We start from the raw sequence: 26,848 nt of genomic DNA, 5'->3' as shown, positions 1-26,848 counted from the left end.
TGGTTGGTAAGTTGATGGAGAAGATCCTGAGAGGCAGGATTTATGAACATTTGGAGACGCATAATATGATTAGGAATAGTCAGCATGGCTTTGTCAAAGGCAGGTCGTGCCTTACAAGCCTGATTGAATTTTTTGAGGATGTGACTAAACACATTGATGAAGGTAGAGCCATAGATGTAGTGTATATAGATTTCAGCAAGGAATTTGATAAGGTAACCCATGCAAGGTTTATTGAGAAAATAAGGAGGCATGGGATCCAAGGGGACATTGCTTTGTGGATCCAGAACTAGCTTGCCCATGAAAGGCAAAGAGTGGTTGTAGACGGGTCATATTCTGCATGGAGGCCGGTGACCAGTGTGTGCCTAAGCGATCTGTTCTGGGACCCCTACTCTTTGTGATTTTTATAAATGACCTGGATGAGGAAGTGGAGGGATGGGTTGGTAAGTTTGCTGATGACACAAAGGTTGGGGGTGTTGTGGCTAATGTGGAAGGCTATCAGAGGTTACAGCAGGACATTGATAGGATGCAAAACTGGGCTGAGAAGTGGCAGATGGAGTTCAACACAAATAAGTGTGAAGTGGTTCATTTTGGTAGGTCAAATATGATGGCAGAATATAGTATTAATGGTATGACTCTTGACAGTGTGGAGGATCAGAGGGATCTTGGGGTCCGAGTCCATAGGACACTCAAAGTTGCTACACAGGTTAACTCTGTGGTTAAGAAGGCATATGGTGCATTGGCCTTCATCAATCGTGGGATTGGGTTTAAGAACCAAGAGGTAACGATGCAGCTATATAGGACCCTGGTCGGACCCCACTTGGGATACTATGCTCAATTCTGGTCACCTCACTACAGGAAAGGACTTGGAAACCATAGAAAGGGTGCAGAGGAGATGTACAAGGATGCTTCCTGGATTGGGGAGCATGCCTTATGAGAATAGGTTGAGTGAACTTGGCCTTTTCTCCTTGGAGCGACGGAGGATAAAAGGTGATCTGATAGAGGTGTACAAGATGATGAGAGGCATTGATCATGTGGATAACCAGAGGCTTTTTCCCAGGGCTGAAATGGCTAGTATAAGAGGGCATAGTTTTAAGGTGCTTGGAAATAGGTACAGAGGAGATGTCAGGAGTAAGTTTTTTACACAGAGTGGTGAGTGCGTGGAATGGGCTGCCAGAGACGGTGGTAGAGACAAAAATGATAGGGTCTTTTATGAGACTCCTGGATGGATACATGGAGCTTTGAAAAATAGAGGGCCATGGGTAAGTTTAAGTAGTTTAGCACAGCTGTGTGGGTTGAAGGGCCTGTATTGTACTGTAGGTTTTCTATGTTTCTATGTTCCTATGTAAAAGTCCCAAATGTATTGGCCTCTATGACCATATTCACATATTCAGGCTCTGCTGCTAATGCACTCTGTCCTGTGTTCTCCTCCTGATCCAAGCCTGCTGATCTATCATTGCATTCTTGCTCAGGTTTAAAAGCTTCGTCCATGTTTCTAGCCTCCATCTATACCTCACTTCTCTCGTGTCCCCCAGACTCAGACCATTTGCCAAGAAATACTTCTCCTTGATGTTCTTCCTCCTTTTCTTTCTACCTTTCCAAAAGACCCTGGTCTTTTCTGGTGTACACTTCTCCTGTTGGAAGAGCTCCTCGTGCACCTTGCCCAAGTAACTAGGGTCTCAGCAGAAGTTGATCTACCATTGGTTCATGCAGTCACAGAATGGCCTATTGGTACATAAAAGACTATCTGTGTACCTATCTAAACTTATCTTAAATATTGAAATCAAACCCTTCATCCACCACTTCCACTGGCAGTTCGTTTCACACTCTCACCACTCTCTGAGGGAAGAAGTTCTCTACAGGTCCTGTTAAATATTTCATCTTTCATTCCAACCCATGACCTCACACTTCTAGCCTCACCCAACAAGCAGAAAAAGCCTGGTTTTCTTCACCCTATCTATACCCCTCATAAGTTTATATACCTCTATCAAATCTCCCCTCATTTTCCTATGCTCCAGGGAATAAAGTCCTAATGTATTTAACCATTCCCTATAAGTCAAGTTCTCAAGTCCTGGGAACATCCTCATGCTAACATTGTGTTCTGTAAAGATGTGCTCCCATTTTTTCAGCTGGTCCTTAGCCTTTGATACCTGCAATCTCAAACCCCATGTAATCTCAGTCCCCTAGTAGTGGTGGTCACTATCAAACCTGGCACTGTGCTTGTATTGTCCTGTAGGAGTCACTGTGGAGCACACACTAACAATGTAAACGTGTCTACCCAGATACAGCGAGAAGTCCTGAGGACACGCGGCTTAAAGCTGACAAACCCCATGGAGACCCCTCTGTGCTTCCACTTCTTGTTGCAAAGACCCTTCTGTGTCTTGGACGTGGACCCCAAAAATACCCTAAAATCTTCAAGCAGTGACCGGGAGGAGAACACAAAGCTTCTGGTGTTACACCCACGGCAGCACATGCATGTAAGTCCCATATGTGCAATGCGCTCCCTTTGAAACGGGAAGCAAGCACCAGGTACAAACGCCCCTCTAAGCCGGGCTCGGCATTGCAGACACGCTTTGGTTTGGTTTCCCTGTGATGGTGATACCAACGAATGGAAACACTTCTGGTTTGCATCACTGAAGATGTGCTGGGGGCAGCCCGCACGTGGTACCAACAGAGCATGCCCACAGCTTACTAACCCGAAACCCGTAAGCCTTTGGAAAATGGGAGGAAACCAGAGCACCTGGAGGAAATCCACATGGCAAGAACAGAACCGGATCCTGGTAGTGTATTAGTATTACACTAACCGTTATGCTACTGTGCTACCCCTGTTTAAAATGGACCACTGTCTCCTCTCTTCAGATAACTTACTGAAGGGAAGACAATGTTAGAGCAGGTTTTACAGTTATTAGAAATGGGCGTTTTAAACATATACAGAAGATGGCAAGGTGGCAGGGTGGGTAGAGTCACTGTGGAGACCAGGTTCAATCCTAACCAGGTGTGGAACTTGCACATTCTCCCTGTGATCACATGGTCAGTCCCCTCCACGCCCCCCACCCCCCATTCTCTGGTTTCCTCCCTCATCCCAAAGACAAGTGAATCAATTGGCTGCTGTGAATGGCCCCTAGAGTGGGAGAATCTGACGGGGCAGATGAGAATGTAGGGAGAATTTTAAAGCTGGGGGTGGTGCAGGAACAGTGTAAATGGGTGGTCAGCACACAGCAGATGAAGAAGCCTGGGTGGTCTATTGTTCTTATTACTGTGAATCTGTAGTGTCCCAGTGCTTTATCTCCTGGAGTGCGTGCACTGTGAGGGACTGAAAACATCGCTCAGTGTAGCAGTGAACCTCAAAGCCATAGAGGTGCAGCGTTCCAGCCTTGGATCCCACTGCAAAGTGCTTTGGATGGCCTGAGCCTGTATTAGCTTCTTTCATTGGGCAGTGGTTGCATTTCAAATTGAGAAGGGTTTTGGCAAACTGGCCTTCATCAGTCAGTACAGAGTAGAGAAGTTGGGATGACATGTTGCAAAGTTGACATTGGTATTTTGAATACAGGTTTGCCCCGCTATCCGAAAGTAGAGTGGTCCTTTGAAACCTTTCGTAAGCCGAAATGGCGTAAAGTGAAGAAGCAATTACCATTAACTTATATGGGAAATATTTTTGAGCGTTCCCAGACCCAAAGAATAACCTACCAAATCATACCAAATAGCACATAAAACATATAGATATGTTAATTGCAGGAAAGATATGATAAATACACGGCCTATATAAAGTAGAAATAATATGTGTACAGTGTAGTTTCACTTACCAGAATCGGGAAGGTTTAGCCCAAAACTGGTTTGTAGAAAAAAATCGGCACATACACGCATGCGCACACACCTGCCCACGCAAGGCTTCACGGTCATGGTAGTCTTTCTCAGGGTAAATACAAGCTTAAAGCGCCACATTTTTTTTCGTAAAAGCAAAAATCCTCTTCGGATTTTTTTTGGTTAGTGAAAACAGGTACTAATGTAGGTCTTTCGTAAAAGCGACGTGGCGTAAAGCAAACTTTTATAAAACGGGGGACACCTGTATTGTGTTCAGTCTTGGTTACCCTGCTACAGCAAAGATGCCATTAATCTGGGAAGACTGCAGAGGAGTACTGAATGTAAAGCAGAATCAGACAACATAGAATCTGACAAAGGTGGATTGTCATGCCTAGAACAACATAGTCTTACTGAAGCAGATCACAATATAATATGGATCTCAATAGATGTGTCTAGTGTAAAACTGAAAATGGAGCTGGATACAGGCTCAGTTTTGTCTATGATTCCAGGGGCTGACTACAACAGACTGTTTTCTAAGATACCATTAGAGAAGACCTCACAGGCAAAAAAAGTGTCTCCCAAAGGCAAAGTGAACGTGACCTATGGAGGCCAAACGCAACAGTTAGAGCTTTATGTATTGAAAAGGCCAGCACTTTTCAGATGCAAATGGTTGAGAAAAATCCAACTAGACTGGCACTCAATCAAGGTTCACACTGTGACATCAACAGACAATGGCAGTCCAATTGATAGCACTAACCAGAGACTGGCACAGTCTCTGCTAATGAGGTGTTTGAGAAGGGGATTGGTAAACTCAAAGGCATGAAGGCCAGAATTGAACTGGATGAAACAGCAACACCAGGATTCCATGAAGCATGTCCAGTGCCTAATGCACTACATCCTAGCTTAGGGGCATAGTGAATTCTCTCTAAGGTTAAGTGGAGCGATTGGGTCACACCCATTGTCCAGATGATCAAGAAAGGGAAGGCCAGAGCCATTCACATATGAGGGGATTTCAAGGTGAGCATCGACCCAGTCCTGCGTACTGTGGAGTATCCCCTGCCACAAATAGAAGACATTTTTATATCTTTGACAGGTTTTCAAAGATTGACCCTTCACAAGCTTATCTATAAATGGAGATTGAGGAGACAAGCAGGAAATTTCTCACAATCAACATTCAGAAGGGACTGTTCCAGTATAATCACCTTGTCTTTGCCGTCACATCAACTCCAGCAATTTGGCAAAGAGCAATGAGCCAAGTGCTCTGAGATATCCGGGGAACACAGTGTTACCCAATGACATCATTGTGACTGACAAAAATGATGACGAGTACCTTTGGAAGCTTGGTAAAGTGCTTACCAGGCTGAGTGAGTATGGTCTACACGCAAAGAGAGAGAAACGAGGGTTTTTCAGGAATGAGATCTCATATTGTGGACATTATATTAGTCACAAGAGAAGACTGAAGCCGTTTTACAGGCACCCAAACCGGAAGATGTGTCACAACACAGGTCACACTTGGGCCTAGTAAACTACTACCACTGGTTTCTCCCAAACATTGCTACAGTGCCGCATCCATTGAATGCACTGTTACAGACAGGAGCAAAGTGGGAATGGTCAGAAAGATGTGACAAAGTATTCAAAGAAACAGAGACTAATAACGTCCGATGAACTGCTCACCCATTATGACCATCAGACTGGCGTGTGATGCATCCCCTTATAGCATTGGAGCTGTTTTGTCACACATTATGAAAGATGGATCTGAGCACCCAATTGCATTTGCTTCAAGATCACTGACAAGCACAGAACGTCAGATCAACCAATAGGCACTTAGTCTAGTATGGGGTATAAGGAAGTTCCACCGCTACGTCTGCGGACAGAAGTTTACGCTAGTGACAGATCACCAGCCCCTTGTGTCCATTTTCAATCCCAGGAAGGGAATTCCAGTGATGACTGCTACCCAGTTACAATGTTGGGCACTATTCCTAGAACCCACTCTTATGAAATGGAGTTCAAGGGTACCAAACAACACAGCAACGGTAATCAGAATCAGGTTTATTATCACCAGCATGTGACGTAAAATTTGTTAACTTAGCAGCAGCAGTTCAATGCAACACATAATCTAGCACAGAAAACAATAATAATAAATAAACAAGTAAATCAATTATGTATATCGAATAGATTTTAAAAAACATGCAAAAACAGAAATACTGTATTTTTTTTTTAAAGTGAGGTGGTGTCCAAAGATTCAAAGTCCATTTAGGAATCAGATGGCAGAGGGGAAGAAGCTGTTCCTGAATCACTGACTGTGTGCCTTCAGGCTTCTGTATCTCCTACCTGATGGTAACAATGAGAAAAGGGCATGCCCTGGGTGCTGGAGGTCCTTAATAATGGACGCTGCCTTTCTGAGACACTGCGCTCTGAAGATGCCCAGGGTACTTTGTAAGCTAGTACCCAAGATGGAGCTGACTAGATTTACAACCTTCTGCAGCTTCTTTTGGTCTTGTGCAGTAGCCCCTCCATACCAGACAGTGATGCAGCCTGTCAGAATGCTCTTCATGTTACAACTATAGAAGTTTTTGAGTGTATTTGTTGACATGCCAAATCTCTTCAAACTCCTAATAAAGTACAGCTGCTTTCTTGCCTTCTTTATAACTACATCGATATGCTGGGACCAGGTTAGATCCTCAGAGATCTTGGCACCCAGGAACTTGAAGCTGCTCACTCTCTCCACTTCTGATCCCTCTATGAGGATTGGTATGTGTTCCTTCATCTTACCCTTCCTGAAGTCCACAATCAGCTCTTTCATCTTACTGATATTGAGTGCCAGGTTGTTGCTGTGGAATCACTCCACTAGTTGGCATATCTCACCCCTCTCGTCATCACCTGAGATTCTACCAACAATGGTTGTATCGTCAGCAAATTTATAGATGATATTTGAGCTATGCCTAGCCATACAGTCATGTGTATATAGAGAGTAGAGCAGTGGGCTAAGCACACACCCCTGAGGTGCACCAGTGTGGATCATCAGTGAGGAGGATATATTATCACCAATCCGCACAGATTGTGGTCTTCCATTAGGAAGTCGAGGATTCAATTGCAGAGGGAGGTACAGAGGCCCAGGTTCTGCAACTTCTCAATCAGGATTGTGGGAATGATGGTATTAAATGCTGAGCTAAGGTCGATGAACAGCATCCTGACATAGGTGTTTGTGTTGTCCAGGTGGTCTAAAGCCGTGTGGAGAGCCATTGAGATTGGATGTGCTGTTAACCTATTGTGACGATAGGCAAATTGCAATGGGTCCAGGTCCTTGCTGAGACAGGAGTTCAGTCTAGTCATGACCAGCCTCTCAAAGCATTTCATCACTGTCGATGTGAATGTTACCGGGCGATAGTCATTACAGCAGCCCAAGTTATTCTTCTTGGGCATTATTCTTCTGATGGCTTGTTTTGTCGTCCACTATCGGCAACTGAAGAAGAAAAGTCTTCATACTGTGACCTAGCAGAAGTGCTCTACACCATATTGGTGGACCAGTTGCCGGTAACAAATTCTGAAATACAAAGAGAAACAAGGAATGACCCGGCATTGTCAAAAGTCTATGAAATCACCATGCAAGGATGGCCAGCTCACAGTAAACCTATGCATCTAAAGTTCTCAGTGAGATGAGACCAACTGTTGGTATGTCAAAGAACATTGATGTGTGGATCTCGTGTTGTGGTTCCCTCTAAACTGTGCACCAGAGTATTAGAGAATCTGCAAGAACACCTGGGTACAGTCAAGATGAAGCATCTGGCCTGGAGCTATGTGTGGTGGCCAGGAGTGGATAGAACAGATCGAAGACTTAACCAAAAGCTGTTCAGGATGCAAAAAAGTTCAAAATGCACCCCCACAGACATTGTTACACCCATGGGAATGGCCATCGTCATCATGGCAAAGAGTACATATTGACTTTGCTGGGCCATTCACAGACGCCATGTTCCTGATTGCTGTGGGTACTCATTCAAAGTGGCTGGAGGCTATACCAATAAAGTCAACTACCTCAGCAAAGACTGTCTCTGGTTTGAGGACTGTCTTTACCAGAAATGGCTCACCAGAACAAATTGAGTGACAATGAACCACAATACACGTCAGAAGAATTCTGACTGCTCATGGAGGAAAATGGCATCAGACATTTCAAGTCATCTCCTCACCACCCAGCAATGAAAGGGTTAGCTGAAAGGTTTAGCCAAACCTTCTTAGAAGTCCATTAAAGCAATGGACAAGGAAGACATTTCGCTCAGCACAACGTGGACAACTTTCCTTTTGTGTAGTAGAACTCTTTTTGCGTGAAGACAAATCAAACACCTGCAATGCTGTTCATGAACAGGAATCTGAGATCTCACCTGGACCTCCTGAAACCAGATCTATGGAGGGAAGTGCAAAATAAACAGTTCAGCCAGTTGCCAAGTGAAGCAACAAGGAGCTTCAAGATTTGACAGGAAGTCCTAGCGCACAATTACCGAGAAGACAAATGGATACACAGTAGGATAGCTACAAGAACTGGACCACTGATGTGCACAGCGGATGTTGGAGATCAGACATGCAGACAAATACAGCCTGCTCAACTGAAAAACACACCTGAGTCGACTGCATCCAAAGAGACGGACACATTACAGCCACCAGACTTACTTTTCAGTGATGATCATGTCACTGACAGCAGTGTGACATGGGAAACCGAGAACGTTGTCTTAGACAAGATACCCACCAAACTCAATGCCTCTCCAGAGGCGTGAGGAGAATGTTATTATTGACAAGTCATCTACCAAACCTGATGCTGCTCCACAGGTCCTGAGGCGCTATCTTGAAAGAAACAGAGCTCCACCCAAAAGACTGAATCTTTAGAACTGTGAAGTTAGTTATGGACTTAAAGCATGTTTATTTGGAATATGAATTTATGAAAGGGAAATTGAATGTTTTGTACATATACAGTTTTGTGTTGCATTAATCTAAAGGGGGAGGAAGTGTAATGTATGGGTCTATTTCCCTTAGACCAATAACACCCCCCTTTAGCATTACATATTGATCTGTTGTCTGTCTACACATGCAGATTGTTATCTTCCTCTCATGCTGCAGTGTGAATACACAATTTAAAGACATCTGCATTGTGTGTGCTTTTATTTAATTGATATATAGTTGTGCACAGACACCATAGAGGATGAACAGGAGAGTGCTGGAGAATGAGGGGAGTTCTTACGGAGGTATAGACAATTATGAGACTGTAGATAGGGTCAATACACACAGTCATTTTCCCAGGGTTGGGGAGTCAAGAACTTGGGGGCATGGATTTGAGATAAGAGGGGAAAGATTTAATCAGAAGCAGAGGGTAGTCAGTAAATGGAACGAGATACCAGAGAAAGTTGCTGAGGCAGTAAATTAACAACATTAAAAAAGATATTTAAACAGGTATATGGATTCAGGATTCAAAAAAAAAGATTGTTTAATGTCATTTCCTATACACAAGTGTAAAGGAGAACAAAATAATTGTTACTTTGGATCCGATGCAGCACAAAAAAACACATAAGATAAAGAACACGATGATGATGATAATAATAATAATGATGATAAAACAATAAATATAAATACATAAGATAGCTTATATACATAGACTGTATGTCCATAAAGTGTCACTAGGCACAGGAGTGTCTGTTCATAAGGTGACTGACAGGAAATGATAAAGTAGTGGTGGTTGGGGGTGTGGAGAGGTATGTTAGTGGGTGCAGGAGTTGATCAACCTTACTGTGGGGAAAGTAACTATTTTTGAGTCTGGTGGTCCTGGTGTGGATGATAGATAGCCTCCTCCCTGATCTGTAATACACTCAGTTAAAGGTTCTTGGTTTGTAGGTCACTGTAGCATTCTGCTCTTCCTGGGAGTTGCTGAGTTTCCGGGAGATTATGTGCACAGAGAAGGAACCAAAACTGGTGTTTGAACAGGACCTAGTGATTGAGTACAACAACAAGAGTACGCAGGTAAGAGATTCACTGAATGTTATTCTCAACCTTCCTGTTGAGGCTCCTGCTGAGAGTCTGGGGCCAAGGACTGGGAGTCAGAGGCTCAAAGATGATCTCTCCTGGGGTTGGAGGCCTGTCTGTGTGTGAGTGTGTGTTTGAGTGGGAAGGATGGGAAAGGGACCTGTTTTGATATTGTTGTTGCTGCTTGTGTTGTTCTGCAGAAGATCGTGAGCATGCTATGTAGCGATCCCAGCATATCTTTGACTTGTGTTGGCTGTTAATGAAAATGATGCATTTCACTCTAATTTTCAATGTACTGATGATAAATAGATGAATCTGAAGCCACTGTACCAAGATGCTGGTTCAGTTCTGCAATGAGTATCTCCCTCAGTATTGACATAAGACATAGGAGCAGAATTAGGCCATTTGGCCTATTAAGTCTGCTCTGCCATTCCATCATGGCCTGATTTCTGAAGCTGTGCCCTCTGTTCCTAGACTCCTCCAGTATAGGAAACATCCTCTCCATGTCGGCTCCATCCAGGCCTTTCAATGATTTTAATGAAATTTTCCCCTCATTCTTCAAAAAGTAAACCGATAATAAACCAATTTACCAATTGAACAGATTAAGTACTTTGCAGGTGCCCATGTTCTGATGTCCTGTCTAGGCCAATGTATCTCCAGCTCAAAGCCTGGACAACTGGAAGTATAGCTGTATGGTTATTAGGGACACAGAGTGGCACCTTGCTCAGTGCAGGGGCTGAAGGGGTACAGGGGAGGGGAAGAATGAGCATGTAGGGTAGAAGCGTTCACAGCAGTTGTGGCCAGTGATCAAGGCTAGGGTAGATGACAGAATAGAACATGAGTAATGAAGTTCAACTGGAGAGTTCAGTTGGACAACGAGCCAGTGAATTCACAGGAGAGACAAGGGATTGATTAAATGTACAATTAAGCCTCCTGAGTGCTTGTTTCACTGATATATTTAGCGTGAAATCATAACTGAATTGAATAGTTAACCTTTATTTAGCATCTTCTGTTTGAATGATTGTCCAAGTGACCAATCCATCTAGATTATACCGTTCTTCAGTTTAGAAAATGTCAGGGCTCGTGCTTATTTCTGGGAGGCTGTTCCTTGCCATTTGATCAAATCTAGGTCAGTCTAAACTTCACCTTCTGATTTGAGATTGCTCTGGGGAAGAATTGTTTCAAGTTCTTTTTGTGATTTGTGCGACTGAAGACGCCCTGCCCTGGTTTTTTTTCCTGCAGCTCATCCCGCTCTATGCACATTTCTTCCTGCCAAACTTTGAGGTCTCCACTGAAGATGTTGACTTTGGTACCTGTTTAGTTGGGCAGACTAGATCCAAGGACATTTTCCTGCTCAACAAATCGAGGTCAAAGAGTTACTGGACAGCAGTCCTGGGTGAGGCAACAGGCTTCTCGCTGAGGCGATGAAGAGTTTTGATTTTATAACTTATTGCATGACATTTTTCTTGCTTTGGGTATCATGAGGAATCACTGAGGAATTGCCTTTAATATCCCTGGGTTCATTTCTCACAGCAATATCATTTCAACTGAATTCACTATAAATGCCAACTTTATGGTGCTTTGATTGGATCCAAGAGTCTTGGCTTAGTGTGGGAGGAACTCATCCAAGAGCATTCAGCAACACATAAAAGTCAAGAGATTCTGTAGACACTGGACATCCAGAGCCATACACACAAAATGCTGGAAGAACTCAGCAGGTCAGGCAGCATCTATGGTGGGAAATTAGTCATTGTTTTGGGCTAAGACCCTTCATCAGGATTGGGGAAGAAGACAGAAAAAGAAAGTGGGGGAGGGGAGAAGTACAAGCCAGAAGGTGAGTCTAGATGAGGGGGAAGGTGGGTGGGTAGGGGAGGGGGGATGAAGTAAGAAGCTGGGAGATGATAAGTAGAAAAGGTGAAGAGGAAGGAATCCATGGGAGAAAGGGAAGGAAATGGGGAACCAGAACGGGGAATGGAAAAAGAAAGGAGGGGATGGGGGGGAATTACTGGAATTGAGACAAATTGATGTTCACACTGTCAGATTGGAAGCTACTCAAACAGAATACAAGGTGATGTTCCTCCAACCTGAGAGTGGTTTCATTCATGGCAGTAGAGAAGGCCATGAGCTGACATCTCAGAATGGGATCAGGAAGTAGAAATAAAATGGGTGACCATCAGAAAATCCCATCTGTTGTGGCAGACAGAGTGAAGGTGCTCAAAGAAGTGGTTCCCATATCTATTTAAGGTCTCACCGATGTAGACGAGGCTGTACTAGGAACACTGGATACAATAGATGATCCCAACAGACTCATAAGTGAAGTGTTGTCTCACCTGGAAGGACTGTTTGGGTTCAGCAGATTGTTTGAGGAGGGAAATTTAGTTTAAATGGTATATGAAGGTGTTGGTAAATTGGTGAAGCACCTGAAATAACAGTGGGCTGGGGCAGTATGGACGGAGTATCAGCTATCAGAGAGGGAGGGGTGGTTTTGTGTTTCACTCTGTGTTAATTCCTGCCTTTTCTCTCCAGCTCCCAGCCACGGCCAGGAGGATGAGAGTGTTTTTCAAATTTGTCCCACATGTGGGATTCTGGAGGCACATGCCATCCAATTATCAACGAGCAGGACAGCATTACAAATCAGCTTTACTGCCAGGTGAGTGTGGGGCTGCTGGGCTGTTAACACATCACACAGGGGATCCAGGCAATGCCAGCGTCACAATAGGAATTCACTCTGTCGTATTCCATCAGAAGGGCCGACAGCAATAAGCCTGTCTGAAGTTGAGTAAGTTCTAGAAATAGCGGTGGGGTGAAGTCCGGAGGGCAAAACTGAAGGGCAAGGTTCAGAGGTGGGCAAGTCTGGAGGTAGGAGCACTGAGGTTGGACTTTGTGATTACAGAGATAGAGCCTTGAAGGTCAAAGCCACAGGGTCAGCTAGCCTGGAGGTCAGGGGCCCGATGTCTGAAATTCTGAGACCAAAGAGTGGAGGTCTGAAGGCAGTCTGTCCGGGGGTTGAAAGCCTGTGTGTGTGAGTGAGTGAGTGTGTTGGTGAGTGGAAAAGGGGCTCGTTTTGCTGCTGTCATTTTGTTTTGTTGTTCCGCTGAACATTTTGTGCGTGGTTGGTTGGCGACACTTACAGCTGCCCCCAACACGTCCTTGGGTGTGTTGGTTGTTAGGCAAATGAAGCATCTCATTCTATGTTTCAATGTACTTGTGATGAATAACTGAATCCAAAACCTGAATCACCTGGACAATGGAGTGATGGGAGTAAATTATATAAATTTGTTAAAGGAAGTGAAATAAACTGCAAAGTTTGATGAGGGAAATGCAGTTTCTGTGGTATGTAATGTTAAAGTAACAGTGCAGCCCATGGGTTGGAGCAGCAGGGGCATTATATTGGAAAACAGAGTGGTAGGGACGCAGCACACACAAAATGCTGGAGGAACTCAGCAGGCCAGGCAGCATCTGCGGAAGAGAGTACAGTCGACCTTTCAGGCCAAAACACTTCAGCAGGACTGAAGAAAACTAGCTGAGGAGTAGATTTAAAAGGTGGGGGAAGGGGAGAGAGAAACGCAAGGTGATATGTGGAGGGGGAAAGATGAAATAAAGAGCTGGGAAGTTGATTGGTTAATGGGATACAGGGCTGGAGAAGGGGGAGTCTGATAGAAGAGGACAGAAGGCCATGGAAGAAAGAAAAGACCATAAGATATAGGAGCAGAAGTAGGCCATTCAGCCAATCGAGTCTGCTCTGTCATCCAATCATGAGCTGATCCAATTCTTCCAGTCATCCCCACTCCACTGCTTTTACCCCATACCCTCTGATGCCCTGGCTAATCAAGAACCTATCTATTTCTGCCTTAAATACACTCAATGACTTGCCCTCCACAGCAGCTTGTGGCAACAAATTCCACAGATTTACCATCCTCTGACTAAAGTAATTTCTCCGTATTTCAGTTCTAAATGGACATCCTTCAATCCTGAAGTTGTGCCCTCTTGTCCTAGAATCCCCTACCATGGGAAATAACTTTGCCATATCTAATCTGTTCAGGCCCTTTAACATTCAGAGATCCTCTCTCATTATCCTGATCTCTTGGGAATACAACCCAAGAGCTGCCAGATGTTCCTCATATAGTAATCCTTTCATTCCTGGAATCATTCTCGTGAATCTTCTCTGAACCCTCTCCGTCAGTATATCCTTTCTAAAATAAAGAGCCCAAAACCAAACGCAATACAATATTTTGCACAAGGACTCCTAAGTCCCTTTGCATCTCTGCATTTTGAATTCTCTCCCCATCTAAATAATAGTCAGCCCGTTTATTTCTTCCAACAAAGTGCATGACCATACACTTTCCAACATTGTATTTCATTTGCCACTTCTTTGCCCATTCCCCTAAACTAGCTAAGTCTCTCTGTTTCCTCAACACTACCCACTCTTCCACCTATCTTTGCATCATCGGCAAATTTAGCCATAAATCCATTAATACCATAGTCCTAGTTATTGACATACATCATAAGAAGCAGCAGTCTCAACACCGACCCCTGTGGAACTTCTACTTTTACTCTCTGTTTTCTGCCAACCAGCCAATGCTACACCCAAAAGGGGGGAAGAGCACCAGAGGGAGGTGAAGGGTGGGCAAAGAGATACAATGAGAGAGGGAAAAGGGGATGGGGAATGGTGAAGGGGGATGGGGCATTACCAGAAGTTTGAGAACTCAATGTTCATACCATCAGGTTGGACATTACCCAGACAGAATATTAGGTGTTCCTCCATCTTAAGTGTGGCCTCATCACTACAGTGGAGGAAGCCATGGATGGACATATTGGAATGGGAAGTGGATTTAAAATGGGTGGCCACTGGGAGATCCCACTTTTTCTGGCAGACAGTGTAGGTGCTAGGTGAAGCGGTCTCCCAATCTACATCGGGTCTCACCAATATACAAGAGTCCACACCGGGAACACCAGACATAGTATATGACCCCAACAGACACACAAGTGAAGTGTCGCCTCACCTGGAAGGACTGTTTGGCAGTGGAGGAGGTGTTGGGGCAGGTATAACACTTGTTCCACTTGCAAAGATAAGAGCCCATAAGGAGGAGGAGCTCGGTGGGGAGGGACGAATGGACAAAGGAGTCGCACAGGGAGCTATTTCCGCGCAAAGATTGGGGAGATGGGAAGATGTGCTTAGTGGTGGGATCCCATTGGAGATGGCAGAAGTTGTGGAGAATTATGTGCTGGACGCGGAGGCTGATTGGGGTGGTAGGTGAGGACAAGAAGAACCCTATCCTTGGTAGGGTGGTGGGAGGATGGGGTGAGAGCTGCCATGTGTGAAATGAAAGAGATGTGGTTGAGGGCAATATTGATGGTGGAGGAAGGGAAGCCCCTCTCTTTTAATAAGGACATCTTGGTTCCTAAATGTAAAGCCTCATCCTGAGAGCAGATGCAGTGCAGACGGAAGAATTGAGAGAAGGGGATAGCATTTTTACAAATTTTTACACAAGGGTGGGAGGAGGTATAGTCCAAGTAGCTGTGAAAGGCCGTGGGTTTGTAATAGACATTAGTAGATGAGCTGTCTCCAGAGATAGAAACATAGAAAATAGGTGCAGGAGTAGGCCATTCGGCCCTTTGAACCTGCACCGCCATTCAGTATGATCATGGCTGATCATCCAACTCAGAACCCTGTACCTGCTTTCTCTCCATACCCCTCTGATCCCTTTAGCCACAAGGGCCATATCTAACTTCCTCTTAAATATAGCCAATGAACCGGCCTCAACTGTTTCCTGTGGCAGAGAATTCCACAGATTCACCACTCTCTGTGTGAAGAAGTTTTTCCTCATCTCGGTCCTAAAAGGCTTCCCCTTTAAGCTTAAACTGTGACCCCTCATTCTGGATTTCCCCAACATCGGAAACAATCTCCCTGCATCTAGCCTGTCCAATCCCTTTAGAATTTTATACGTTTCAATAAGATCCCCCACAATCTTCTAAATTCCAGTGAGTATAAATCTAGTCGATCCAGTCTTTCTTCATATAAAAGTCCTGCCATCCCAGGAATCAATCTGGTGAACCTTCTGTGTACTCCCTCTATGGCAAGAATGTCTTTCCTCAGATTAGGAGACCAAAACTGCACACAATATTCTAGGTGCGGTCTCACCAAGGCCTTGTACAACTGCAGTAGAACCTCCCTGCTCCTGTACTCAAATCCTCTTGCTATGAATGCCAACATACCATTTGCCTTTTTCACCGCCTGCTGTACCTGCATGCCCACCTTCAATGACTGGTGTACAATGACACCCAGGTCTCATTGCACCTCCCCTTTTCCTAATCGGCCACCGTTCAGATAATAATCTGTTTTCCTGTTCTTACAACCAAAGTGGATAACCTCACATTTATCCACATTAAATTGCATCTGCCATGAATTTGCCCACTCACCTAACCTATCCAAGTCACCCTGCATCCTCTTAGCATCCTCCTCACAGCTAACACAGCTGCCCAGCTTTGTGTCATCCACAAACTTGGAGATGCTGCATTTAATTCCCTTGTCTAAATCATTAATATACATTGTAAACAACTGGGGTCCCAGCATTGAGCCTTGCGGTACCCCAGTAGTCACTGCCTGCCATTCTGAAAAGGCCCCGTTTACTCCCACTCTTTGCTTCCTGTCTGCCAACCAATTCTCTATCCACATCAATACCATACCCCCAATACCGTGTGCTTTAACCATATAACCATATAACAATCACAGCACGGAAACAGGCCATTCCGGCCCTCCTATTCTGTGCCGAACTCTTAATCTCACCTAGTCCCACCTACCCGCACTCAGCCCGTAACCCTCCACTCCTTTCCTGTCCATATACCTATCCAATTTTACCTTAAATGACACAACTGAACTGGCCTCTACTACTTCTACAGGAAGCTCATTCCACACAGCTATCACTCTCTGAGTAAAGAAATACCCCCTCGTGTTTCCCTTAAACTTTTGCCCCCTAACTCTCAAATCATGTCCTCTCGTTTGAATCTCCCCTACTCTCAATGGAAACAGCCTATTCACGTCAACTCTATCTATCCCTCTCAACATTTTAAATACCTCGATCAAATCCCCCCTCAACCTTCTACGCTCCAATGAATAGAGACCTAACTTGTTCAACCTTTCTCTGTAACTTAAGTGCTGAAACCCAGGTAACATCCTAGTAAATCGTCTCTGCACTCTCTCTAATTTATTGATATCTTTCCTATAATTCGGTGACCAGAACTGTACACAATATTCCAAATTTGGCCTTACCAATGCCTTGTACAATTTTAACATTACATCCCAACTTCTGTACTCAATGCTCTGATTTATAAAGGCCAGCGTTCCAAAAGCCTTCTTCACCACCCTATCTACATGAGACTCCACCTTCAGGGAACTATGCACTGTTATTTTAAGTTTGCACACTAATCTCCTGTGTGGGACCCTGTCAAAAGCCTTTTGAAAATCTAAATATACCACATCCACTGGCTCTCCCCTATCCACTCTACTAGTTACATCTTCAAAAAATTCTATAAGATTCGTCAGACATGATTTTCCTTTCACAAATCCATGCTGACTTTGATGATTTCACCTCTTTCCAAATGTGCTGTTATCACATCTTTGATAACCAACTCTAGCATTTTCTCCACCACCGATGTCAGACTAACCAGTCTATAATTCCCCGGTTTCTCTCTCCCTCCTTTTTTAAAAAGTGGGGTACATTAGCCACCCTCCAATCCTCAGGAACTAATCCAGAATCTAAGGAGTTTTGAAAAATTATCACTAATGCATCCACTATTTCTTGGGCTACTTCCTTAAGCACTCTGGGATGCAGACCATCTGGCCCTGGGGATTTATCTGCCTTTAATCCCTTCAATTTACCTAACACCACTTCCCTACTAACATGTATTTCCCTCAGTTCCTCCATCTCACTAGACCCTCGGTCCCTTACTATTTCTGGAAGATTATTTATGTCCTCCTCAGTGAAGACAGAACCAAAGTAGTTATTCAATTGGTCTGCCATGTCTTTGTTCCCTATGATCAATTCACCTGTTTCTGACTATAAGGGACCTACATTTGTCTTGACCAGATAGAGACAGAGAGATTGAGAAAGGGATGGGAAGTGTCGGAAATGGACCAGGTAAATTTGAAGGCAGGGTGGAAGTTGAAGGCAAAGTGGATGAAGTCCACGAGCTTCACGTGGGTGCAGGAAGCAGCACCAATGCAGTTGTCGATGCAGCATAGGAAAAGTGCAGAATGGTCACCAGTGTAGCCTTGGGACAGAGACTGTTCCACGTAGCCGACAAACAGGCAGGCATAGCTGGGACCCATGCGAGTGCCCATGGCTACCCCTTTTGTTTGAAGGAAGTTGGAGGAGCCAAAGAAGAAATTATTTAGAGTGAGGACAAGTTCTGCCAGGCGGAGGAGAGTTGGGGTGGAGGGGAATTGGTTAGATCTGGTGTCCAGAAAAAAACGGAGAGCTTTGAGTCCTTCCTGGTAGGGACTGGGCATTCATAGTGAAAATATGATGGGGGCCAAGGAACTTAAAATCATTGAAAAGAACCAGAGCCAGTGAAGGGTCACGGATGTAAGTAGGAAGGGAATGAACTGGGTTGGGGGGGGGGGGGGGAATCAAAGTTGAGGTATGCAGATATGAGTTCAGTGGGGCAAGAACAAGTGAAACAATAGGTCTACCTAGACAAGCGAGTTTGTAGATCTTGAGTAGGAGGTGTGGAGTGCAGGAACTATGAAATTGATGACAGTAGATGGGAGATCACCACAGTCAATCAGCTTGGTGATGGTGTGGGAGAAGATGGTCTGGTGTGCCTCAGTGGGGTCCTGTTCAAGATGTAAGCAAGAGGAGATGTCTGACAGTTAACGCTGGACTTCAGCAAGATAGAGGTCAGAGTGCCAGACTATTATAGTACCTCCCTTATCTGTGGGTTTGATGTGAGGTTAGGACTGGCATGGAGGGAGTGGAGAGCAGAGCATTTGGAAGGAGTGATGTTGAAATGGGAAAGAGCAGTGTTTAAATCTAGACGATTGATGTCCCATCAGCAGTTGGCAACGAAAAGGTCCAGAGCAGGTAGAAGACCAGGAAATGGTGTCCAGAAAGAGCAGGAGGGTTGAAGACTGGAGAAGGGGTCACTGGCATGGGGTGGAGAAATAGGCTCGGAGACAGAGGTGGCAGAAGAAGAGCTCAGCATCATGGTGGGTGTGGAACTCACTGAGGTGTGGGTGCAGGGGAATAAAGGTGAGGCTCTTACTGAAGACAATGTTCTGCCTCAGAGAGAGAACGGTCAGAAGGAATGGTGAAGACCCAGCTTGGATGAGTGGAGCTGGGATTGGAGGGGGGTAAGGGGTTGGTAGGGTCTGAGGGGAAGGGAGATTTGGGGTGCTCAGGACTGGTGGGGTGAGAAGATGGGACCTCCAAGGACCCAAGAGAGATGAGATTGCAGAGTGGTGGTGGGGGATATGGAGACAGTGGATCCGGCAGCAGTGCGTAAAGACACAACCTGGAGGTGAAGGCCGTAGCTGGAGTTGGAGGTTGCGCAATTGGCACTATGGAGGCATCTGAGGTAATTGGAAACTGCACTGATAACAATGGAGTCACGGCTTTGAGTCTGCTCTGGATCATTAGAGCCATTGATGCCTGGGCCTGCCGGCATTAGAGACAGTAGGTTCTGTGGTCTGTAGATGGGTGAACTTCCAATTATTTTAATTCTACTTCCCATTCTCATCTGCTATGTCTGTCCATAGCCTCCTCCACTTTCATGACAAGGCTACACTTAGGATGGAGGAACAACACCTTGTATTCTGTTGGGGTAGCCTCCAACTTGATGGCACAAACATTGATTTCTCAAACTTCTGGTAATGCCCTCCCCCCCCCCCCCCCTTCACCAATCCCCATCCCCTTTTCCATCTCTCATCTTATCTCCTTGCTCACCCATTGACTCCCTCTGGTGCTCTTCCCTGCATTTCTTTCTTTCAGACTCCCCCTTCGCCAGCCTGTATCTCATTCACCAATCAACTTACCTGCTCTTTACTTCATTCCCTCCCTCCAGGTTTCCCCTATCACCCTGTGATTCTCTCTCCTCCCCCAATCTTTTAAATCTACTTCTCAGCTTCTTTTCTCCAGTCCTGCTGAAGGGTCTCAACCTGAATCGTCAAATGTACTCTTTTCCATAGATGCTGCTTGGCCTGCTGCGTTCCTCCAGGATTTTGTGTTGCTTGGATTTCCAGCATCTGCAGGTTTTCTATCGTATGAGAGTGGTAGGGAAGGCTCATTTATTTTAGACTGGAGGGAAGTTTACAGTGAAATTCCCATTGGTCTATAATAGAATCATTGTTTTTCTTAGATATATAGTATTAGTTCAATCAAGGCACAATTTACGGAAGTGTAGATAGACAAATGGAGGGATGATGAACTATCAGGACAACAATGAAAGGCCACTGAAAATTGCAATTGGTTTATTATTATCACATGTATTGAGATATAGGTGAAAGCTTGGCTTTCATATTGTTTACACAGATCAAGTCATCACACTGTGCATTGAGGTAGAACAAGGTAAAACAATAACAGAATAAATTATAACAGCTACAGAGAGAGACAAAGTACAAGATCATAACAAGGGAGATTGTGAGGTCAAGAGTCGGAAATGGCAGGGATGGGTACAGGTGAAATTGAAAGCAGTGGTTGGTATGTATGAGGAAGGTACAGGAGTAAGTGGTGGAGGTGGGTACAACTACAACTTTTAAAAGGTACATGACAGGTCCATGGATAGGAAAGGTTTAGAATGATATGGGCCAAACACAGGTAAGTGAGACTGCCTCAGGTAGGCAACTTGATTATTGTTGAGGAGTTGGGCCAAAGGGCCTGTTTTCATGATATATTACTCTGACTCCTTGGCTTTTGAGAGAGGGCTACAGAGTGAGTCTAGTTGGATTGCTCACAAGTGGGTTAGTATGGACATGGGGTGTCCACACCCCATGCATTGAATGCCCCTCAAGTGATTTGTTTAAAAAATAACCAATATCCTCTGTGATCAATTCATTGTCTTTACCCATGTCTACGTGTTATTCCTGGTTCCGACTGACCTCTACTTTGGTTGACAGCAGCTTTTGGATACCTGCCCATAACTCTCCCTTGACCGTGACTTCAACACTGATTAGCCACTGGTTCCCATATCATACAGCTCTCCACTTCAGATCTTCCTCCACAGACTCCCATCTGATAGGTCTACAACCCCACACTTCCCAATTCTATCTCCTACCCACAATGTACTGCCCTGGTCGGTGTGTAGCATCTGCCTGTTCGTCAAATGAACTTATTTCTACATACCTCAACTCTACCTTGTCTCCCCTTTCCCAGTCCCATCCTATCTACACCTGAGACACCTCCCACACTCCCCACCATTTTAACAATTTTCTATTCCTTCACCTACTCAGCTTCACCATGGACAGCTCTCTTCACTTCTATCCCCATCAAGCCTTATCTTCATTATGGACGTCCTCCTTAGAGTTTTGTTTCTTTCTAGAGCATAGACCCAATTTGGTCTAAAACCCTCCTCCACTGGGTGGAACGTGCTTAGCCTGGGCAGCTCGTCTTCCTCCCACTTTCTATATATCACAGCCCAAGACCAACACCTGCCTTTTGTATTGGCTTTGTCAAACAGTCTTTGCTCCAAATGTACCCTGGAACTACTCCCCAATTCTTTCTCCACTACATCAGAGGCTACATTGGTGCTACTGCCTGCATCTATATAGAACTTGCCAATTTCATCAACTTGCCAACTCTCACCCAGCCCCCACAGCCAGCTAGACTAGACTTGAAGATAACATGGAGGTCTTCATAATGGGGGACAGGAATGTGGAAGGACTGGACATCCATGGTGAAGACGTGTAGGGGAGGGACAGGGAATTGAAAGCTGGCAATGATGGAGAACATGGGAGGTGTCCTGGGAAGGGGCTGATAAGGGGGTGGGGAACAAGGTAGAGGTGAGGTATGAAGAGATAGAAACAGAAAACCTGCAGCACAATACAGGCCCTGTGGCCCACAGTTGTGCCAAACCCTGTCCCTTAGCAATTACTAGGGTTACCCATAGCCCTCTATTTTTCTAAGCTCCATGTACCTATCTAAAAGTCTCTTAAAAGACCTTATCGTATCCGCCTCCACCACCGTTGCTGGCAGCCCATTACACACACTCACCACGCTTTAAGTAAAAAAAAACGTACCCCTGACATCACCTCTGTACCTACTCCCCAGCACCTTAAACCTGTGCCCTCTTGTAGCAGCCATTTCAGCCATGGGAAAAAGCCTCTGTCTATCCACACGTTCAATGCCTCTCATCATCTTATACACCTCTACAGGTCACCTCTCATCCTCCTCTCCAAGGAGAAAAGGCCAAGTTCACTCAATCTATTCTCATAAGACATGCTCCCCAATCCAGGCAACATCTTTGTAAATCTCCTCTGCACCCTTTCTATGGCTTCCACATCCTTCCTGTAGTGAAGTGACCAGAACTGAACAACTGCTCCAAGTGGGGTCTGACCAGGATCCTATATAGCTGCAACATTACCTCTCGGCTCTTGAACTCAATCCCATGGTTGATGAAGGCCAATACACCATATGGTAGTGTAGAGAGTTGTCATAGTTTACAACGGGACATTGGTACAATGCAGAGTTGAACTGAAGTGGCAGATGAAGTTCAACCTGAAAAAGTGAAGTGATTCACTCTGGAAGGTCAAACTTGAAGGCAGAGAACAAGGTTAATAGCAGCATTCCTAGCAGTGTAGAGGAACAGTGGGATCTTGGGGTATATTTCCATAGACTCCTCTAAACTGCAACAAGTTGATAGGGTAGTTAAGGTGTATATTGTGTTAGCTTTCATTAGTCAGGGGATTGCATTCAAGGACTGAGGCAATATTGTAGCTCTAGAAAACCCTGTTTAGACCATACTGTGAGTCTTGTTGCTTCATTACAGGGAGGATGTGGAAGCTTTAGGGAGGGTTTGATAAGGATTCTGCCTGGATTAGAGAGCATCTCTTATGAGGATAGTTTACAGTGATTTGGGGTGGGGGGGATGTCAGAGGTACACTTTTAAAGAGAGTGGTGGGTGCGTGGAACTCATTACCAGGCGTGTTGGTAGAAGTGAAAACATTAGGCACTTAGAAGAAAAATGGAGGGTTATGTGGGAGGGGGAATAGATTGATCTTGGTGTAGCTTAAAAGGCATGCACATCATGTATTAAAGGGCCTGTTTATGTAGACAGCTTTATGTGAGCAATCCATGAAAGATCAAATGCACAGATAGAAAAATGGTGCAAGTGATGGGGGAGGAGTTTATGCAGTCTTGGTCAGATCCCAGGTGTTTGCCCCTTGGAAATTATCTCAGGTAGGTAATATTGGTGTTTTGAGTGGAGGAGGGAAAGAGCAGATTCATTAGAATGCCTAAACATGTGTTACATTTCCTTAAGGGAAAAGGGTTAGAAACACTAGTTAGCAATGGTTTAACTGTGATGGGCATTATTAAGTCTCTGGCAGGGAGAGTTTAAAAGGTTCAGGAACTTATTTCTCTGCAGCCATCAAGCTCCTGAATTGACTTGGATAATTTCACTCACCACAACTCTGAACTGATTCTATGCCCTTTACTTACTTTCAAAGATTCTTTTCAACTCACGTTTTCAGTTTTTCTTCCTTTATACTTCGACTATTTATGCATGGTGTCTTGAAAAATTTTATTATATAAATGCCTCTAAATGCCTGCAAGTTAATGAATTTCAAGGTAGTATATGGTAACATATATGCTTGGATAATTAAATTACTTTGAAAAGATCAGCTGGTGAGTGATGGAGATCTAGGAAGGGACTGGTTGAGTTGATGGGTTGGGATTTTGTTTGAACCAGTGGATTTCACTGGTTCTATTGTTTTCCAAAGTACACTCACCCTTCACACAGAGGAAGTAACTTCTATTTCCTTTGTTACCACAGGGACAGTAAAACATACAAAGCCAGTGTCACCATTCAAGGAATTCTGGGAGAGCGACCCTTAACATTCATGGTGCAAGGAAGGGGATCAATTGATGAAAGGTTTGAAGCTACATACACCCCATAAGGTCAGCGGGAATCAATGTACTTGATGGACACCCCATTTCATTAACAAGTATGACACCCTACATTTAGACGCAGAACCACTTGTGTAACATTCCAAAAAATTGATTATTAAAGAAAATTTCTTAAATTCATACAGCCTACAGCCCTTTTTCATGTTGTGGGACACAAGAAACTGCAGGTGCTGAAACAACATAAAAAGCTGGAGGAACTCGGTGGGTCTGGTATCATCTGTGGAGGGAAAGTGACAATTGAGCTTTTGGGTCCAGACCCTTCATTTGGATTCATTTAGAGAGGATAAATAGGTGAAAGTGTGGAGTAGGAGTTGGCATGTGAAATGTGGACACAAGTGAAGAGAGAAGGGAAAAATGACAGAGGCTGGGAGATGACAAATTGGCTGATTATATAACCTGACGAGAGGAAAATCAACTGTGAAATTAGGGGAAGGGGATGAGGAGGGGAACTGGTTCAAGTGATGGACAGATTTAGAAGGTGGGGAGGGGAAAGACATAGGGTGATGGGGGCTAGTTGGAGGAGAGAGGAAAGAGGAAAAAAATCATTGGGATTATTCTGGGGAAGGTATGACTTGTACATAAAGGATGGGGTACATCTAAATTTGAGGGGCCGGTTTGCTGGAGCTGTTCTCCAACAGGTAAAACTACAGGTAAAAGGGGTAAAACTAATTTGATGGGGATGGGAACCAGAGTGGTAGGGCAGATGATGGGGCAGTTGGTATACAACTAGATTTAAGGATAGGCAATTGATAGAACAAAATAGCACTCAATGGGATGGTTTGAAGTGTGTCTTAAAAAAAAAGTAGCAGGTGGTGGGTTCAACTATTTAGAAAAGTGAGTATGAAGTAAGAGAAGGAAAATACAAGAGATATTACAAGTCTCTGGAATAGATAAAGACAAAAAATTTAGAAAGGGATAATAATTTAAGGTGTTTCTGGCCCTTAAAGCCGCATCACCCAGCAACCCCTCATTAACCCTAGTCAAATCACAGGACAATTTACAATGACCAATTAATCTACCAACCAATATGTCTTTGGATTGTGGGAGGAAACCTATGCAGTCACAAGGAGGAAGTACAAATTCCTTACAGACAGCAGTAAGAACTGGAAGCATAACATTCAAAGCCACACATTGTATCAGCAGAGGGGCAGGGCAACTGTTGGTTAAAAAAATCAAATCTTTAGAAAGACAATAGACAATAGGTGCAGGAGTAGGCCATTTGGCCCTTCTAGCCAGCACCGCCATTCACTGTGATCATGGCTGATCATACACAATCAGTACCCCGTTCCTGCCCTTTCCCCATATCCCTTGACCCCGCTATCTATAAGAGCTCTATCTAAATCTCTCTTGAATGCATCCAGAGACTTGGCCTCCACTGCCTTCTGGGGCAGAGCATTCCACATATCCACCACTCTCTGGGTGAAAAAGTTTTTCCGCATCTCTGTTCTAAATGGCCTACCCCTTATTCTTAAACTGTGGCCTCTAGTTCTGGACTCGCCCATCAGCGGGAACATGCTTCCTGCCTCCAGCGTGTCCAATCCCTTAATAATCTTATATGTTTCAATCAGATCCCCTCTCATCCTTCTAAATTCCAGTGTATATAAGCCCAGTCGCTCCAATCTGTCAACATATGACAGTCCCGCCATTCGGGGAATTAACCTTGTGAACCTACGCTGCACTCCCTCAATAGCAAGAATGTCCTTCCTCAAATTTGGAGACCAAAACTGCACACAATACTCCTGGTGGGGTCTCACCAGGGCCCTGTACAGCTGCAGAAGGACCTCTTTACTCCTATACTCAATTCCTCGTTATAAAAGCCAGCATGCCATTAGCTTTCTTCACTGCCTGCTGTACCTGCATGCTTGCTTTCATTGACTGATGTACAAGAACACCTAGATCTCATTGTACTTCCCCTTTTCCTAACTTGACTCCATTTAGATAGTAATCTGCCTTCCTGTTCTTGCCACCAAAGTGGATAATCTCACATTTATCCACATTAAACTGCATCTGCCATACATTTGCCCACTCACCCAACCTGTCCAAGTCACCCTGCATTCTCATAACATCCTCCTGACATTTCACACTGCCACACAGCTTTGTGTCATCGGCAAATTTGCTAATGTTACTTTTAATCCCTTCATCTAAATCATTAATGTATATTGTAAACAGCTGCGGTCCCAGCACCGAACCTTGCGGTACCCCACTGGTCACAGCCTGCCATTCCGAAAGGGACCCGTTAATCGCTACTCTTTGTTTCCTGTCAGCCAGCCAATTTTCAATCCATGTCAGTACTCTGCCCCCAATACCATGTGCCCTAATTTTGCCCACTAATCTCCTATGTGGGATTTTATCAAAAGCTTTCTGGAAGTCCAGGTACACTACATCCACTGGCTCTCCCTTGTCCATTTTCATAGTTACATCCCCAAAATACTCCAAAAGATTAGTCAAGCATGAATTTCCTTTCATAAATCCATGCTGACTCGGACTGATCCTTCTACTGCTATCCAAATGTGTCATAATTTCCTCTTTTATAATTGACTCCAGCAACTTTCCCACCACTGATGTCAGGCTAACCAGTCTATAATTCCGTTTTCTCTCTCCTTCCTTTCTTGAAAAGTGGGACAACATTAGCCACCCTCCAATCAGCAGGAACTGTTCCTGAATCTATAGAACATTGGAAAATGATTACCAATGCGTCCACGATTTCTAGAGCCACCTCTTTAGATAGATAGATAGATAGATACTTTATTCATCCCCATGGGGAAATTCCAATTTTTTTCCAATGTCCCATACACTTGTTGTAGCAAAACTAATTACATACAATACTTAACTCAGTAAAAAAAATATGATATGCATCTAAATCACTATCTCAAAAGCATTAATAATAGCTTTTAAAAAGTTCTTAAGTCCTGGCGGTAGAATTGTAA

At 44.4% G+C, this 26,848-nt stretch overlaps 1 protein-coding gene across 1 annotated transcript in view; it reads left to right on the top strand.

Annotated features, from left to right (window-relative positions):
* The window catches only part of dlec1 (DLEC1 cilia and flagella associated protein), a 212,563-nt gene extending 188,522 nt beyond the window's left edge, over nt 1-24,041 (top strand). The window contains exons 37-41 of the mRNA XM_073055048.1: nt 2,280-2,474; nt 9,673-9,798; nt 11,044-11,197; nt 12,328-12,451; nt 23,788-24,041. Coding sequence (XP_072911149.1) covers nt 2,280-2,474; nt 9,673-9,798; nt 11,044-11,197; nt 12,328-12,451; nt 23,788-23,911 — 723 coding nt within the window. The 3' untranslated portion in view covers nt 23,912-24,041. The remainder of the gene's footprint in view (nt 1-2,279; nt 2,475-9,672; nt 9,799-11,043; nt 11,198-12,327; nt 12,452-23,787) is intronic.
* Nucleotides 24,042-26,848: the final 2,807 nt, after the last annotated feature.

The sequence above is a fragment of the Hemitrygon akajei genome, chromosome 8 (assembly GCF_048418815.1).
Source record: "Hemitrygon akajei chromosome 8, sHemAka1.3, whole genome shotgun sequence".
NCBI classification, from domain to species: Eukaryota; Metazoa; Chordata; class Chondrichthyes; order Myliobatiformes; family Dasyatidae; genus Hemitrygon; species Hemitrygon akajei.
The sequence above is the reverse complement of the archived record's forward strand: the minus strand, read 5'-3'. Positions and strand labels throughout refer to the sequence as shown.